Genomic DNA, 19,016 nt, shown 5'->3' with positions numbered 1-19,016 from the left:
TTTTCAGCCTGATATCTACCACAGGCTGACGTGGTTTCAGATTCCCTGTTTTATTGTTATTACAAAAAAAGATACTTACTTGTTAGCTACTTCTATCAAGTTATTACTAGTAACAGCAAACAGCTGCTCCCGATGTATCTGCTTCATTTCATCTGAAATGCTAAACATAAAACGATTCAAGCCTGTTGAAGTAGCACAAAAAAGTCAAATGAAACCATCACATTTTCAACTTGCATTTATTTTGCATCTTTCGTGTAGAAGAACACCTTTTCTGACAGATTGCTGGATAAACAAGAAGCTGGGGAAAAAAAAGGTGACCATAAGCATGGTCAAAGAGGTAGGTTCTTAGATCTATTTCAGGATATAGCGGGATGCAAGTTGGAGGGGTAGAGGGAGGGAAATCATATTAATGTTTAGCTTAAATCTATCTACCCCTCATTCCCTGTAAAACTCCAGTCATTCTCAATAATTGATAAGGTTGGATGAAAATGCAGACATTTTGGACAACTTGCCACAAGTAGTTCAGCAGAACAAACTGATCGGACTTATATTCAAGGTACATCAGTCATCTTTACCTTTGTCGGATGGGGCTATAGGAACATCCACACTTGAAAATACTGATAGTTTGGCTTCATCTATATCGTCTTGTGTGAACTTTCCAGCTTTAGCCCAATCAACACTCTTTTTGAATGCAACCAATGTCTCCAAAGAATTCGGATCCCTAAATGATTTGTTTTAAAAAGATTTAATATTCAAGCATAATAAGTATATTTATCATCAGGGAGCATATTATTTTACTATCCAACTAAGCATCAACATTTATTCTTTGATGATCTGAATCTAAATCTGAACACAAACGTATGGTCAGATGAGGCTTATTGAATAGCTCAATATGCATAATAAAGCAGGATAGACATGATCTCAGACTTTTCAAGACTGAATAATTGAAAAATAGTTCTACTCTAATAACAAAAACCTATTTGTTTCTTTCTGGATTACACATACCCTAATTGGAAGGTTTCAGTGTGTTTATGTTGCACTGTAAAATGCACCTGTAATATACACAGATTATGTTTACTTCAGCATAGTTTGGGTTTTGGTCAAATATGATAATGAAAACTTTTTATGCACTATAAAATTAATCTGTAAATAGCCAACAGGTCCCTTAATATTCCAAGCTCCCAGGTTAAGATTTTTTCCCAGAAAAACTTTTCAAAATTGTACAATCAGAAGAGGAAGGGAGAAAATTGAAAGGTGTGAGAAGAAGCTTTAATAATTATTTCCAATTAACCTGAAATTGGTGACGTTAATTTTACACTTTAAAAAAAACTATTAAATAAATAAGTCAATAGGCAACTTTGGAAAATAACATTTCTTTTAAACAGCTTATAAAGGGGAAAGAGACAATATATTTTATTCTATTATCCATCATAAGACACACTTTGAAATAATTGTATTTCTTATTAATTCACCTGTAAGAATAGAATGAAAATACCCCACTGTAGTTCAGTGTAGCACCCCCTCCATAAGCACCGCCCTTCTCTCGAATTTCCCGGTGCAGGAATTTTGCCGTCAGTAACCGTGCAAGAACATGAAGACTATAAGTAACAGAGTTAACATCATTAAAGTCAACCATATGCAAGCATACCATTACTGGCCTAGTACATTAAAAACACAATTAGGATTGATAATTCTGTGGCCAAAATAATATTTTGCACACATAAGAATTGAAAAGGATAAATTGAACTGGCAACTAATAATAATCTTTACGTTTGATATACCTTTCATGGCAGGAGGTAATCTCAAGGAACTTTACAGGAAAAACTATCGTGACAAGTGTATTTTGTAGAATACAGCAGCCAATTTGCACATAGCAGTGTCTCACAAAAAAAAGTGAATTAAAGTATAAATTTATATAGCGCCTTTCACGTCAGGAGAAGCAATTTTAGTTTGCGAAGGATTGTTGGACAGGTCTGTGGCATACCACTAAGGAATGGTAGAATGTGGCTTCAGATGTGCAGAATCAGAAGTACAATCAAAAGGATTCAATGTGTTCTGATTTAATGTACATTGTGGGAGCACAGCAAGGCTGTGAACTTGTCCAAACTTTATTGTGTGATTCTAACCATTGTTGGGTGGAGCTGAGGAATAGGAAAATAAAAAGGGAAAAATCGTAAAAGTACCGATGTGAAATAATCTTTCATTTTGGGAAAACTGTCTCAAATAAAATTTAACAGTCATCTAAAGTCACTTAGCTCCATGAAATGTGTGCATGCAACTGTCTGAAATTTAACAAAAATATGCACACAATTTTTTGTAACTTGATTTTCTTACAACATACCTGGCAAAATCCTGATTTACGTAGGGAACTGTGCGAATGCACTCACTCACATAATTCACGGGGAAGGGAAATTGGAAATGGGTTTTCATCTGACAAGCTTTGAAGCTTGGATCCTTAAAATGAAAGGGAAGAAAGAGACATGACTGTAATGAAGCTTTCTCTAGTGTGTCGATTTGTTCAACATCTGAACAGAACCTTAATTTCTGAATATTTTGTTATACATATCTACATCAGTCTTATAATGGTGAATCAATGTATAATAAGTCTGAAATTACTTTAGAAAATATTTAAACATTACAATAATAAAAGCATTAAAACATTTACTCTGGAATAGACATTAACCTCAAGATAATTGTGCATTTCAAGCTTCAGTTATTCTTTATTATACACCTAAAAGTAACTTATAATTTAAACCTTTCTGTAGCGAGGACAAAATCACTAGTAATAAGATATGTAAAGTAGACAACAGGTTCCTAGTCAAGCACAAAATACTGGACTAATAATGCTTTTGAAATTATTGCACATCTGACAATATCTATGCTTCCTTGTTATCAAAACCGTTACCTTCCCACATGACACAAAGCACTCTCTGGTGCAGCACGGAGGGTAGAAAGTATGAGTTTAAAAATATAAGTCTCCTCTAACATATTTGTTGATAACAAAAACTTGCATTTATATAGCACCCTTCACTAGGGTAGCATCACAAAACATTAAACAATGGCTGGAAAATGGGGGCTCAGGGGAAGAGAGAGAGGTGACCGAAGCCATGGTTGAAAAGGAAAGTCCTTAGGTACGATTTGAAGATGGGTAAAGAGGGGGCAAGACTGCAGAATTGAAGCAAGGAGGTCCACAGATTCAGGGCATAGTGGCGGAAACCCAGCCACCAATTGTGGAGTGGAGGGGACAAGGAACATGCAGCAGTCCCCTACCAGCTGAATGAAGGCGGGTGGTAGAGGAGTGGGGTGTGAGCAGATCCGAGAGGTAGAGACATACCAGTGAGTGAAGAGATTTGAAAGCAGAGTGAGTATCTTGAAATTGATTTGTTCTTCAGCAGGGATCCAGTGGAGCCCAGCAAGCACTAGGAAGATGGGAATGCGGAGTCTAGTATAGGTGAGGATACCAGCAGCAGTTCAGAATAATTTGAACCCTGTTAATAGGGGAGCTGAGAAGCCGGCGAGAGAAAAAAACGTTTGAAGGGACATGTTGAGACAAGTGCGATGGATTTTATAAATTTGGTAGCAAGACTTCAAATAATTTCCCCCTCAACATTTTTTTTCAAAAGATTTTTTGCACTTGCAGAAAATGTATTGAGTCAGTTTGGACTGGGCCACACAGGTCAACATATACTGACTGACAAGAGGAACAACCTGACTCAGTTCTTTTTATAAGCTGTTTTGTCAACCAAAACTTGAAAGTCAAAACTCTTATCTATGTTTACCCACGTCTCAAAGAGAATAATAATCCTTGCATTTGATATAGCACCTTCTCGGGTCTTTGAGACATCTCAAAGCACTTCACAGAATATACTGTAGTGAATTGACCATATTTTGTGGGTGAAACGTGACAGCCAATTACGCACAACAGTGTCTCACAAACAGTGGTAGATTGACGTGACCAATTTATTATTATTTTTGAAGGAATTATTACCCCCAGAAAAGCAATCCACCAATCGACAAACCACCAGATTCTTACTTACTGCTAGGTAAACAGAGACGTGTGGAGTGAGAAACTTGCCCAACGTTTTGCCCTGCCGGGATCAACCCAAGTCTCTCGTTTGCAGGTACTCTAACCACTGAGCTACAACAACAACAAGACTGCATTTATAGAGCACCTTTCGTGTTGGGAGGACATCCCAAGGCGCTGGACAGTTGGGTCGGGACCCGAGCAGGGGGGAAATAGTCAGGGTGAGGGGAGGGAAGGAAGTGTGCGATGAGGGGGTAGAGAGTCGAGAGGGGAGCTGAAGGCACGGTCAAAGAGAAAGGTCTTGAGACCGGCCTTGAAGGAGGAAAGGGAGGAAGCAAGGCGAACCACTGGGGGTTGGAGTTTCAGAGCCTAGGGGCTGAAGGCCCGGCCACCGATGGTAGGGCGGTTGGGGCGGGGGATGTGCAGCAGACCGGAGCCAGAGGAACGGAGGGTACGGGCAGGTAAGTAGGAGGATAGTAGGTCGGAGAGGTAGGAGGGTGCAAGGCCATGAATGGCCTTGTAGGTGAGGATGAGAATCTTGAATTCGATCCTCTGGAGGATGGGGAGCCAGTGGAGGTGAGCGAGGGTGGGAGTGATGTGGTCGCGAAGCCTGGTGCGGGACAGTACACGAGCTGCAGAGTTCTGAATGACCTGCAGCTTGTGGAGGGAGGTGCCGGGAAGGCCGGCGAGGAGAGTTCCCATAGTTCAGCCTTGAAGTGATAAAGGCGTGGACCAGAATTTTAGCAGAGTGAGGGGTGAGGTAGTGCCATAGTCTGGCGATGTTCCGGAGGTGGTGGAAGGCGGTGCCAGTTGTGGCGCGGATATGAGGAAGAAAGGACAGCTCAGGGTCGAACAGAAGACCGAAGCTCCTGACCGGCTTTGAGAGGTGGAGAGTGCAGCCTTGGATGCTGATGCTGTCAGCGCCTGAGGTGCGGAGGCGCTGACGCGAGCCAATCAGGAGGGCCTCAGTTTTGCGCACGTTGAGCTGAAGAAAGTTGTCTCTCGTCCAGGACTCAATGTCGGACAGGCAGGCTGTCAGGACATCGGGGGTCGTGGAGTTGAGGGTAGAGGAGGAAAGGTAGAGTTGGGTGTCATCCGTATACATGTGGAAGTTAACCCCATGTCTGCGGATGATGTCACCGAGGGGGAGCATATAGAGGGTGAAGAGGAGGGGACCGAGGACAGAGCCCTGAGGGACACTGCACGAGACAGTGCGGGACTCCACTACACTACAGGATGAGGAACAAAGACAGATTACCTGTTCTTTAAACCATTAAATTATACAAAGTAAACAACAACATGCATTTATTTATAGATCATGTTTACTTTTGAAGATAAGAGCAGTATGTTCAGATTTTCTTTTAGTTATTGTACCTTTTGAATGTGAATATAAATTACTTACAAAAACTAAGTTCTTGATTGCCTTTGAGCCTGGCTCATCTCCAGTTTCTTCGGGATTGAGTGGCCTCTGGAAACATTGGAGCAGGTCTACAGTTATTAGCATTTAATCATTCATATTTAGCAAACAATGACAATAATTTGAAAATACCTGCACAAGTCTAATGTTGTGATATTTCAAAGATACAGTACTTTTAAGTACTCAATATAAATTTTATAAATAACTAATACGTAGAAACTGCAGTTTCTATGTATTGGAAAGTACAACATCCATTCCCCTATTCATTTAAACCACAGATATTAGGAGGCAGTAGTTCACGATTTATGGAAATGATACAAAGTACAACAACTTGGACTTATATAGAGCCCTCCACCCAGGGTATCGTCTCAGAGTGCTTAATAGTGCTAGAGCCTGACTCTGAGCCAGGGGGTTGGAGGGGGCGAGTTTGGGGGTTGGCCGTAAGCACAGTTGAAGAGGAAAGTTTTCAGGCGGGACTTGAAAAAAAAAATGAAGGGGGCAAGACGGAGGGATTGAGGGAGAGTATTCCAGAGTTTCGAGGTGTAGTACACTGCACAAGCAGTGATCAGTCAGCCACTTGCAGCTCAACAATGAAGTCTTGATGTTTAACACTCCAGGTGTTTCCCAACTTCTTTAATATGGCAACAATTCATTACTATAGAACTCAATATTAATTCTGCCTTAGTAGGCTTTCCTTGTATATAATTGATATACGATTGAGGATTTCATAATAAAGAGCCAGATGTAATGTTAAATAATAAATTAATTGAATCTTGAGCATTAGCCACCTATGTGCCCCAAATCTTCTCCATCTCCTTCAAACCCTAAAAATACATTGGATTCCCTAAAAATAATTAGTATGAGTTTTTTTTCCCCCAGCTCAACTTCCTACTTAAACTTTGGATTAAATCTTCAATACACTACAGAGTAACAGCAAAAGTCATGACATATATATATATCTGGGATTGATCACAAGAGGTGAATTTCTAACGATAATTAAACCAGTACCTTGGGTTTCATTAGTGTGAATACAGTAAAAGCTCAGATAGATTTGGAAGGCTACTCTTTACCTCTATTCATTATTTTAGGATCCAATTCAATGACAAGTCACCTCACTTCCGAAATACCAGGGGTATCTAAATACTATTGAGCTTCACTATGATGTAGTGATTGGGATTTATAAAAATGATAGCTGTGCATATAAATTGTTGGCTTGCTCCCTGGATGCTTGTCTAGTCTGATGCTGATTTCAGGGCATCAGGTTGCCACTGATCTTGCTTGCTGCTTTGAGCAGCAAACAGGATGACATCAGTGATGACCTACTTATCAATTTTATTGTGAAAGCTGGCTAGCATGTGAGAAGCAAGCCAGCTGCACACATCTTAGTGAATGGGTGTATTCTAACCAAATTAACATGATAAAGAAGCAAGTTTCAATGGCCTGTATACAGTACATGAATTAAAACATGAATCAAATACAATTATACAAATAGATTTTATCAAATTAATTATCACAAATAGTCACAAATAAATGTTGGGCATGGGCAAGGAGGAATTTAGCCCACCATCAAACATTGCAAATGAACTTAGTACCTCTCTAATGTTTGACCTGAGGAGCTTCTTGTCCTTTTTCTTTGTCGCAAGTCCAGGAACCGTTCTTATAAACTTTTCAACTTCCTTTGCCACTTCTGGAATTAACAGCGGAGTGGCATTCACTGCACATCTGTCAGGAAAAAGCAGAAATAATGAAACTACAGCAATCTAATTGATGTCAGATACAACATCCTTTGCTAGGGAAGGCTAAACCATGGTCTTGTCTGCCTGCTCAGGTGCACACTAAAGATTCCATGGAACGTTTTGAAAAAAGGGAGTTTTCCCTGGTGTCCTAGTCAACAATGTTCAAATAATGTAGGTCATGGCTGTTTGTGGGACATTGGTTTGCACAAATTGGCTGTCGTGTTTGCCTGCAAATACAACACTAAACTTTGTAGTAAACCTTGTGAAGTGCTTTGAGATGTCTCAATGACATAAGGCACTATATCAAATGCAAGTGTTATTTACTATAATATACAAATTAAGAGATAGTGCACTTTCTTGACGAGGTTTACATCCTGGGATCAGATACAACAACAACAAGATTCCATTTATAGAGCGCCTTTCATGTCGGGAGGACATCCCAATTTGACTTAGATACACAATCTAAGTCAAAAAATATTTTCAAACCTGATCTCTGGTCTCACATTCCCTGGAAGGTACACTACCCAGCGTGAATGGCTATATAAATGCAAGTTGTTGTTGAGAATGATCAGAAAGAATGATCAGCTTACATCATCAACTCTCAGACTGAACTGTTCAATTATGTTTCTAGACACAAAACAATGTTCTATAAACTTTTAATTCTTGCTTGAAAATCTCCCTTTGTGAAATATGCTACTTAGCATTCACCATCTGTCCTTACATATGAAGAACTGGCCCTTGGACAAGGTACCAGAAGATTTCTGGCACCCGTAGAACTGCATTAATGAGCACCTTCAGCCTAGGAGAAAAGCAAGCATTATAAGCTGGGCCAATAGAAAAGTATGGGTGCACTTTTTCTGCGGAATCTGCTATAAACACCTCCCTCCGCTACAAACCGAGTTTCTGGCCCATGGGCTGCTCACTGGTTACTCAAAGTCACTGTAGGCAGAGCAGCTCTAGACGAGCATGTGGCTCAAGCAGGCCATTGTAACTTGCTTCACTCGGAGGCCCTGCTTTTGCGATTGTTTGTGTGATTGTGAACGTCTGTGTGTGTCTCTCTCTATGTGTCCTCTTCGACCATGCCATTGGCCACTCCCCTTCCCCTCCCGACCCCAGCTCGGGTCTGAAATGCTGTACTCTGTCCAGCGTCTTAGGACGTCCTCCTGACGTGAAAGGCGCTATACAAATGTAATCTTATTGATGTTGTTTGTGGAGTCCTGTAGCTCAATGGTTAGAGCACTCGCCACGCAAGCAAGAGACCTGGGTTTGATTCCCGGCAGGGTGAAATGTTGGACAACTTTCCTTACACCACAAGCCACTGTTTACCTAGCAGTGAGTAGGAACCTGGCTGTTAGTCGATTGGCTTTTCCGGGGACTATAATCCTTCAAAAAAAATAATTTGGTCACTCAATCCACAACTATTTGTGGGACACTGCTGTGCGCAATTGGCTGCCGCGTTTCGCCCACAAATATACAATTTACTATCAAGCTACCGGCCCATCTCCAACCTCCCCTTCCTGTCCAAGGTCCTGAAACGAGTTGTCGCCTCCCAGCTGCGCTCTTTCCTCTCCACCCATTCATTATTCGAATCCCTTCAGTCGGGTTTCCGTGCTGCCCATAGCACAGAAACTGCCCTGGTCAAGGTCACCAATGACATCCTGACCATCTGTGACCAGGGCTCCCTTTGCCTCCTCGTCCTCCTTGACCTATCTGCAGCATTCAATATGGTCGACCATGCTATCCTCCTCCACCGCTTGTCCTCCCACCTAAACCTTCAAGGCCCTGTCCTTGAGTGGTTTAGGTCGTACCTCTCCCACCGTCTTCACTTTGTTTCCACGAATGGCTTTTCCTCCAGTCCCCGCACTGTCTCGTGCGGTGTCCCTCAGGGCTCTGTCCTCGGTCCCCTCCTCTTCACCCTCTATATGCTCCACCTCGGTCACATCATCCGCAGACATGAGGTTAACTTCCACATGTATGCGGATCACACCCAACTCTACCTTTCCTCCTCTACCCTCAACTCCACGACCACCGATGTCCTGACAGCTTGCCTGTCCGACATCGAGTTCTGGACGAGAGACAACTTTCTTCAGCTCAATGTGCGTAAAACTGAGGCCCTCCTGATTGGCTCGCGTCAGCGCCTCCGCACCTCAGGCGCTGACAGCATCAGCATCCAAGGCTACACTCTCCACCTGTCAAAGCCAGACAGGAACCTCGGTGTTCTGTTCGACCCTGAGCTGTCCTTTCTATCTCATATCCGCGCCACAACTGGCACCACTTTCCATCACTTCCGGAATGTCGCCAGACTACGGCATTACCTCACCCCTCACGCTGCTGAAACTCTGGTCCATGCCTTTATCACCTCAAGGTTGGACTATGGGAACTCTCTCCTCGCCGGCCTTCCCGGCACCTCCCTCCACAAGCTGCAGGTCATTCAGAACTCTGCAGCTCGTGCACTGTCCCGCACCAGGCTTCGGGACCACATCACTCCCACCCTCGCTCGCTGGCACTGGCTCCCCATTCCCCAGAGGATCGAATTCAAGATCCTCATCCTCACCTACAAGGCCATTCACGGCCTTGCTCCCTCCTACCTCTCCGACCTACTATCCCCCTACCTACCTGCCCGTACCCTCCGTTCCTCTGGCTCCGGTCTGCTCCACATCCCCCGCCCCAACCGCCCTACCATCGGTGGCTGGGCCTTCAGCCTCTCAGCCCCTAGGCTCTGGAACTCTATCCCCCAGTGCCTTCGCCTTGCTTCCTCCCTTTCCTCCTTCAAGGCCGGTCTCAAGACCTTTCTCTTTGACCGGGCCTTCAGCTCCCCTCTCGACTCTCTACCCCTTCCTCGCTCCCTCCCTTCCCTCCGCTCAACCTGACCATTTCCCCCCTGCTCGGGTCCTGACCCAACTCTACAGTGCCTTGGGACCTCTTCCCGACGTGAAAGGCGCTCTATAAATGGAATCTTGTTGTTGTATATTCTGTGAAGTGCTTTGAGACATCTAGAAGACATGAAAAGCACTATATCAAATGCAAGGATGATTATATTATTATTTATATTATGTATATGTTTCTCTCTCTGTGTCTGACAGACATCCTGTCAGACTTCAAGTCCTGGATGAGACCTAACGTTCTTCAGTTAAACTTCAACAAGACCGAGGCTCTCCTGATTGGCTCCCGCAGGCGCCTCCTCACCTCAGGCACTGACAGCATCACCATCCATGGTTGCACACTCCACCTTGCTAAGCCAGTCCGGAACCATGGGGTCTTGATTGACCCTCAATTATCTTTTCTACCCCACATCTGTGCCATGAGCCACTCTGCCTTCCCCCACCTCTGCAACATTGCCCGGCTCTAATATTGTCTCACACCGCACGCCGCCGAAACCCTCACACACTCCTTCATTACATCGAGGCTCGACTATGCAAACTCACTGCTTGTCAGTCTCCCCAGCTCCTCCCTCCACAGGCTGCAGAATTCTGCAGCCTGGTCATCTCCCGCATCGGACTCTGTGACCCTATCACTCCCATCCTTGCCCAACTCCATTGGCTTCCCATTCACTCAGAGGGTACAGTTCAAGATCCTGGTCCTCACCTTTAAAGCCCACCACGGTCTTGCTCCCCCCACACCTCTCCGACCTCCTAACCCCCTACCACCCTGTTCGCTTCCTCCACTCAGTGGGCCCGCTTCACATCCCCCGCCTTGCTTGCCCTACTATAGGCGGGCGGGCCTTCCGACACTCTGCATCCACCCTCTGGAACTCCATTCCGCAGTCCCTCCATCTCGCTCCCTCCCTCATCACCTTCAAAACCCATCTCAAGACCCTCCTCTTCGACCATGATTTCGATCTCCCTGCTTCCCCCCCTGCCCTCCACCCTTCCCCACCCCGACCCTCAGCTATGGTCCATAACTCTATCTGTCCAGCGCCTTGGTACTTCCTCCCAACGTGAAAGGTGCTATACAAATGTAATTTTGTTGCTGTTATATGTGTTTGTGAGTGTCTATCCCCTATGTATGTGTCTGTTTATGAGTTTTTGTGTGTCTCTCCTCTGTACATAGATTTGTGAGTGTCTGCGTGTGAGACCTTCTATACGTATGTTTCTGAGTGTGTGTGAATGTGTATGTGTCTCTCTCCTCTGTCTGTGTATATCTCTCGGTCTACAAGTGTGTGTGTCTCTCTCTCTCTCTCTGTGAGAATGTGTCTCTCTCTCGGTGTCTGTGAGTGTCTCACTCTCTCGTCTCTGGGTCTGTGTGCGGTGCACACACCCCCCCACACACAAAAAAAGGACCACCCAGTTTGTTAAAGTAGTAATTAATATATTTTTGCAATGTTTTATTTCCTTATGTTTAGATTTTAATCAATAAAGTGAAAAAATGTAGGTTGGCAGTAAAATGTACCTCATTATCATCACCCCCCACAATTCTCCGCAAAAGATCAAATCTCCCCACAATTTTAAATAAACATTTCCGCGCTTTTCTCTTGGCCCAGATTATAAGCAAGAAAATAGTTATCAAATTCACACTGCCAAGTACTAGATGAAAGCTGGGAAGTGAAAAGTCCAGACAGTAGGGAGAAGAAAAACGCTTTTTTTCCCCCAGCACAGGAAGCAGTTTGATTAAAGACTACTGAATTATTTGTACAGTGACAAACTGGCTAAGGTTACCATTAACCTCAGCAAAACTCTTCAAAATATGGTAATGCACTTATCTGCATTTGTCTAATACACAAATTTTAGGTTTCAAACATCAAAGACTCACCTCATGTTATCGCTGCTCAATAAATGCATCTTAATTCGAGGCAGTTTACGGAGAACTTTCACAATATCAGGCATTTCTGCGATTCTTTTCAAATGTTTCACCTTGCAGGAAAAATATTTTGAAACGTGGTCAGATTTCTGCAAAACTTCTGGCATACTCAAGTACCAACTATTAAATTAGTACTCAAATTATGAAATTTTGTTCACTCCTTTGAAGATTACGTTCATTTTAAAATTTAAATCATATACACTTAAACTAGCTATAGTGAAGTATCATTATAACTCAGTGGTTGGAATTCACAAAATCCAAACTTGTACGTAGAGAAATACAATAGCCAGTTTCAATACAATTTACACTTATTTAGCGCCTTTCACTTTGAGAGGACGTCCTCTGAGAGCTTGACAAATCTCACAGGAAATCCAAGCTCAGTATAAAAGCCGAGGAGGGGAAAGATGACTGAAAGCGCCTTGGGACGTCCTCCCGACATGAAAGGCGCTATACAAATGTAATTCTTTTGTTGTTGATAGCACCATCAAAGAAGGACATTTTGAGAAGCACACCTTAAAAGCGGGGAGGAGTGAGAGAGTTGAATAGAGTTCCTCAGAGTTGATGCTTTCACTGAGCATCTGTGCAGCCAGCTCGCTCCCTATACATCAGCCAGACCCATGCTAAAAAAAATGACCAACTTCTGGATTGTCAGGTTGCCCCTGACATTATTTCCCCATTTGTTCTGCACGTACAAAGGAAAAAGTGGCGTTCGGGCATTTATTTAGGCTAAAGAAGCCAATTTCTGGACCATTAGGTGAAGGGATCAGCTGCTCAAATGTGCAGTGAATGGGGTCCACAGTGCAACCATGTTACAACCAAATTTCAGCTATAAGAAGCCCATTTTAGCAGGCTGCATTGTATTGATACAGATTAAAATAAAGTACTTTTATGACTTCAGATGATTTGCATGTCAGCCTGGCTTAACTGATTGTTTAAATACCTGAGAGGTAGGCCCAGCTCCTCCCCGCGCCAGGACAGCGCGGGGAGGAGCTGGGCCTACCTCTCAGGTATTTAAACTCGACGCAGCAGGGAGTGCAGCCAGTGTGCGGGGTGTGGGGCTGAGGAGGGAACGTGTGGGGGCGGAGCGGGGGAACCGCTGACGTCATAGTTGTACTTTTCAGAAGTGTGCGTGCGCAACAAAAAAAAATAATCATCTGCGCCCCCCCCCCAGGGCTCACATCAGAGCCCACCATGGTCTTGTTAGGTTGGCTGCCCCAGCCTATGGGATGTTTCCATCCACCTGACCGCTCGCTCCCGGTCCCCGCGTACGCAATATGGCTGCCGCTATGACCCGAGCCCCCTCACCCCCTCCTCCCTCCTCTCTACCCCCAAACCCTCCCCCCTCTGCATCTCTCCCGCTCTCTCCTCCTCTCTCTCCGTCCCTCTCGCCTTCTATCCCCACTTGACCCTCCCACAACCTCCCTCTGTTCCAGCCTGGGAATCCTCCGCCGGGCTCACCGTGGCACTCGGCGTTGGCTGTCCAGCAGCAGCCACACCGACTGCCCCATTCCCCACCACACTCACCAGCCACCCCGGACACAGACCCAGGGAGCCAACCTCTCCTCCCTTATCCCCATTCCCCCCACCCCTGCCTCACAACCTGGACACCCCTCCCTCCCCACACACCCTTCTGTCAAACGCTCCATCCACATCGGACTACAAAACGTCCGCACCCTCTGTAACAAGGCCCTGGTCATCAACGATCTCATCCTTGATGAGAACGTTGATATCATGGCCTTAACGGAAACCTGGCTCACCCCAGGTGACACCTTCCCCCTCACGGAGGCCACACCACCCGGCTACACCTCCCACCACATCCCCCGCCCCAACCGCCGTGGCGGTGGTGTTGCCCTTATCTCAAGGACACCACTTGCCCTATCCCCCTACTCCTCTGGCTCTTTCCCCTCTTTTGAGCACCTCACCCTCTCCCACCCCTCCTTCCTCTCACTTAAAATCCTCCTCCTCTACCGGCCCCCTAAAACCTCTCCCACCTTTATCTCTGATATTTCGACACTTCTCACATCTCTCTGCCTCTGCTTTGATCACCTAATCATCCTGGGCGACTTTAACCTGCACTTCACCCCCTCCTGCTCCATCTCCTCAGATTTCTCTTCCCTGCTCTCCTCGCTCAACCTCTCCCACATCAACTCCCCCACTCACAGTCACGGCCACCCACTCGACTTGGTGATCACCCGGGGTCTCAGTGTCTCGGATGTCACTATCACCGACAAGGTCGTCTCCGACCACCACTTCATCTCCTTCACCACCTCCACCCCCCTCCCCACCTCCACCAGACCCACCACCATCTTCTACCGCCCCTGGAAGAAGTTACCCACTCAATCCCTAACCGCTGCCTTGGAGTCCTCTGAACTCCTCTCCCTCTGGCCTTCAACCCTCACTGACCCCTCTTCTGCTCTCACCCTCCTCCACAACACCCTCTCCTCCACACTTGAAACTCTTGCCCCCATCACCTCCCGTACTGTCTCCTACTCTCGCTCCTCCCCCTGGTTCACCACCCACCTCCGCTCACTGAAGAGCCAGGTGCGGGCCGCTGAACGCACCTGCGTCAAATCTGGCCTAACGGTCCACCGACAAATCTGGCTGGACCTCCTCAAAATCTACCGCTCCACTCTAGCCTCGGCCAAATCGTCCTTCTACTCCAGGATAATCCTGGAGGCGAAGGACAACCCAAGGCTACTGTTCTCTACCACATCCCAACTCCTCCGTCCCCCCGCCACCCCGCGCAGGTCATCTCCTCCAACCTTCACTGCGAGGAGATGCTGGATTTCCTTGAATCCAAAATCAAGGGAATTCGCTCCGCGGTCACTTCCCCTCCAACATCCACCCACCCCCACCCCTTCCCTCCCACACTCCGACTCCTACCCATCCTCCCCTACACACCTTCGTACCCGTTTCCCCACCCTCTGTCACCAAACTCATCCTATCCCTGAAACCCACCACCTGCTCCCTTGACCCCATCCCCACTCCACTCCTTATCTCCCAGCTCCACCTCCTTGCCCCACATATCACAGACATCGTCAACCTGTCCCTCTCCTCTGGCACTATTCCCATTCCCTTAAAAACTGCCATCATCACTCCCACCTTGAAAAAACCCTCCCTTGATGCGTCGCAGCTATCAAGCTACCGGCCCATCTCCAACCTCCCCTTCCTGTCCAAGGTCCTGGAAAGAGTTGTCGCCTCCCAGCTGCGCTCTTTCCTCTCCACCCATTCATTATTCGAACCCCTTCAGTCGGGTTTCCGTGCTGCCCATAGCACAGAAACTGCCCTGGTCAAGGTCACCAATGACATCCTGACCATCTGTGACCAGGGCTCCCTCTGCCTCCTCGTCCTCCTCGACCTATCGGCAGCATTCGATACGGTCGACCATGCTATCCTCCTCCACCGCTTGTCCTCCCACCTAAACCTTCAAGGCCCTGTCCTTGAGTGGTTTAGGTCGTACCTCTCCCACCGTCTTCAAGTTGTCTCCACAAATGGTTTATCCTCCAGTCCCCGCACTGTCTCGTGCGGTGTCCCTCAGGGCTCTGTCCTCGGTCCCCTCCTCTTCACCCTCTATATGCTCCCCCTCGGTGACATCATCCGCAGACATGGGGTTAACTTCCACATGTATGCGGATGACACCCAACTCTACCTTTCCTCCTCTACCCTCAACTCCACGACCACCGATGTCCTGACAGCTGCCTGTCCGACATCGAGTCCTGGACGAGAGATAACTTTCTCCAGCTCAACGTGCGCAAAACTGAGGCCCTCCTGATTGGCTCGCGTCAGCGCCTCCGCACCTCAGGCGCTGACAGCATCAGCATCCAAGGCTGCACTCTACACCTCTCAAAGCCAGTCAGGAACCTCGGTGTTCTGTTCGACCCTGAGCTGTCCTTTCTCCCTCATATCCGCGCCACAACTGGCACCGCCTTCCATCACCTCCGGAATGTCGCCAGACTACGGAACTACCTCACCCCTCACGCTGCTGAAACTCTGGTCCACGCCTTTATCACCTCAAGGCTGGACTATGGGAACTCTCTCCTCGCCGGCCTTCCCGGCACCTCCCTCCACAAGCTGCAGGTCATTCAGAACTCTGCAGCTCGTGTACTGTCCCGCACCAGGCTCCAGGACCACATCACTCCCACACTCGCTCACCTCCACTGGCTCCCCATCCCCCAGAGGATCGAACTCAAGATCCTCATCCTCACCTACAAGGCCACTGACGGCCTTGCTCCCTCCTACCTCTCCGACCTACTATCCCCCTACCTACCTGCCCGTACCCTCCGTTCCTCTGGCTCCGGTCTGCTCCACATCCCCCGCCCCAACCGCCCTACCATCGGTGACCGGGCCTTCAGCCTCTCAGCCCCTAGGCTCTGGAACTCTATCCCCCAGTGCCTTTGCCTTGCTTCCTCCCTTTCCTCCTTCAAGGCCGGTCTCAAGACCTTTCTCTTTGACCGTGCCTTCAGCTCCCCTCTCGACTCTCTACCCCTTCCTTGCTCCCTCCCTTCCCTCCCCTCACCCTGACCAATTCCCCCTTGCTCAGGTCCTGACCCAACTGTATAGCGCCTTGGGACATCCTCCCGACGTGAAAGGCGCTCAATAAATGGAATCTTGTTGTTGTTCTCTCTCCTCCGAGTCTGAAGGTTTTGAGGGTCAGGTGCCAAACTCATTTTTTTTTGTCAGCTGGGTCTACGACTGACTTATCATCCTGCTGAAGTATCCAAACCAGAGTTCCATGCATCCCACATTCCAGAGATATTTATCTGCCCTTTTGTCTGCCCTTTCAAATCCTGCCGATGAAAATTCAGCCTGGCTCAGCTGAATTCTGACATTCCGTTTCCAAAATGTCACCTTGAATCAGCTCCAAGGAGACCACGCTTAATCTCCCACACAGGAAGGTGGTAATTTGATGAGCTTCTGTGACATAAAATGCTACAATTCTACAATAAACCCTCACCTTAGTCGATAAAATAGAAACCAATAGACTTTTATCCTACCTGACTTATTCCATCAAACATTTCTGCTAAGTTTCCTGCTGGAGTTAGGGTTTTGCTGGCTTGAACAGATGCATACAAGTGTCCAGAATCTGGAATTCCATTTGATAGTTCCTGAGCAGCCATTGTAACCAAGACTCGTAAATACTCCTCATCATCAAAGCGTGGGCTACAAAATGCAAACTGGTTACTAGAATCACAAAATACAAATTTAAAGCTAACTTCATATTTATGATTAACTGATAGTTTTCAATACCCACTTTCAAAAATATGCTATGCAATATGCAAAGGATATTGTATTGGATATTGTTTTAAGAAATATGCAATACAGTTACGATCGTTAAATAAAAAGTAATTACGTGCCAATTTCTACTGTTGAATGATTTTGCACAGATTAATCACAGTACCAGTAACAAGTGAATGCAAGTGCTGTTAACTGTCCAGTTAGAATGTTTGAGGATTATTTTACTGAGATGCCTCAGATTAATGAAGAGAAGCAATTACAACAGCAAAAATAGTCCCCATCGCACAAACGTTTTATATTCATCTCGGATGTGCACGAATCTAGCAGGACCAAAATTTATTTGCCATCCATGGTTGCCCTAAGTTTATGGTGGGCCTTCTCTTTAAACTGCTGCAAACGTCCGTTTGGCCTCTACACCCCGAAGCTTTGGAACTCTGTCTCAATCCCTCCGCCTTGCCTCCCCTTTCCCCTCTTTTAGATCATGACTGAAGACCTTCCTCTTCGACCGTGCTTAGAGTCACCTCCTCCCTTCACCCCCGGCTCGGTGTCAGGCTCCGCCATTGTTAAGCACTTCGAGAAACTGCCTGAGTGAAGGACGTTATATAAATGTAAGCTGTTATTGCAGTCCTTATGGAGTGGATGCTCCACGACGTTGTTGGGTAGGAAATTGTAGGATTTTGACCAAGTGACGATAAAGGATAGGCATTAAACAGTGCAACCCTACTAATTATGATTGATTCACTGAACTTTACTGTGGACCGCATTCATTGAATGTGCATGGAGCCAGGCTGCTTGCTTTCTGTGCATCAGCTGCCTTTTTTCAAATGGACAACTTTCAGATTATTAGGTTGCCCTTACCTTTCACTTTGCTGCACATGCACAAAGCAGGATGTGACATCGACAATCGCCGAATGAAATGGAAGTTGGTCTTTTTGCTTCCTGCTCTAAAAATGGCCAACTTCCAGATCATTAGTGACAACACTTCCCATTTTGTGCATATGCAGAAAACAGGAAGTGATAATGTAGTAACCCGACAACCCCGAAGCAAGATTGATCAGTTGCTGCAGTGCAACAACTCTTCAAACCGTTTTGTTTTAGATCAAAAGCATTGTATCTCTCACTTGTTAAAAATGTCTGCCCACAGCTGCATCATATCAGACAGATTTCTGTCCAAACACAGAGATGTAAACATCACGCCCTACAATGAAGGAAACAAGGTGTTATTGTATTAAATAGATCAGATATTATAGAAATTTCAACACATATATATGTATACAGTGCCCTTCACTTCAGGAGGGCATCTCAAAACAGAGCAGATTTAGAAAACACAGCAGAGTAAACTTTGTAAATGAAGATTCAAACAAAGGTAGGACTTTGAAGTACTATCTATATACTACTCCTGCAAAAATTAAAACTACTCCTCCCCTTCCCAAAAAGGAGCGAATCTACATTAAACTACACAATGAGGTCAATTTAATCCTTTATTTGATATTTATTATATCTAATTCACATTGCAGGAAGATTTCACCTCCTCTCCAATGGTATTCTCAGTGCTGAGGTTCTGAGACGCTGGGTGAATTGAGGCATTCCAGATGGTGTAAGTTCAATGGTGTGGGCCCAGCTTCATGGACACAGCCACTGAGCACTGGGTAGATCAAGCCTTTCCAGAGTGATAAATATCAAATGTACTGTTAAAGTACCCACACTGGCATACTTCAAACCATTATTCTTTCTCTTATATTATTACTGTGTGAAGTACAATCACAATGGAGTCTTCTTGGTGGGTATGTACTGATACAACATATAT

The 19,016-nt window shown here is 45.9% G+C and overlaps 1 protein-coding gene across 5 annotated transcripts in view; it reads right to left on the bottom strand.

The window, feature by feature from the left end:
- Positions 1-19,016, bottom strand: part of pitrm1 (pitrilysin metallopeptidase 1) — a 48,449-nt gene that overhangs the window by 3,205 nt on the left and 26,228 nt on the right. For 3 of the 5 annotated variants that reach the window (XM_042346952.1, XM_042346954.1, XM_042346956.1), the window contains 9 exons: positions 18,331-18,407; positions 16,969-17,155; positions 11,927-12,027; positions 7,034-7,163; positions 5,427-5,492; positions 2,342-2,454; positions 1,473-1,598; positions 576-721; positions 80-182 (listed from right to left, as the gene is read on the bottom strand). In XM_042346952.1, the coding sequence (XP_042202886.1) occupies positions 80-182; positions 576-721; positions 1,473-1,598; positions 2,342-2,454; positions 5,427-5,492; positions 7,034-7,163; positions 11,927-12,027; positions 16,969-17,155; positions 18,331-18,407 (1,049 nt within the window). Of the gene's footprint in view, positions 1-79; positions 183-575; positions 722-1,472; positions 1,599-2,341; positions 2,455-5,426; positions 5,493-7,033; positions 7,164-11,926; positions 12,028-16,968; positions 17,156-18,330; positions 18,408-19,016 lie in introns of those variants that run through there. The other 2 variants (XM_042346953.1, XM_042346955.1) reach the window with 2 other exon arrangements.

Source organism: Callorhinchus milii, unplaced genomic scaffold, assembly GCF_018977255.1.
Source record: "Callorhinchus milii isolate IMCB2004 unplaced genomic scaffold, IMCB_Cmil_1.0 Scaffold2, whole genome shotgun sequence".
NCBI lineage: Eukaryota > Metazoa > Chordata > Chondrichthyes > Chimaeriformes > Callorhinchidae > Callorhinchus > Callorhinchus milii.
This window is presented reverse-complemented; position numbering and strand designations above follow the sequence as displayed.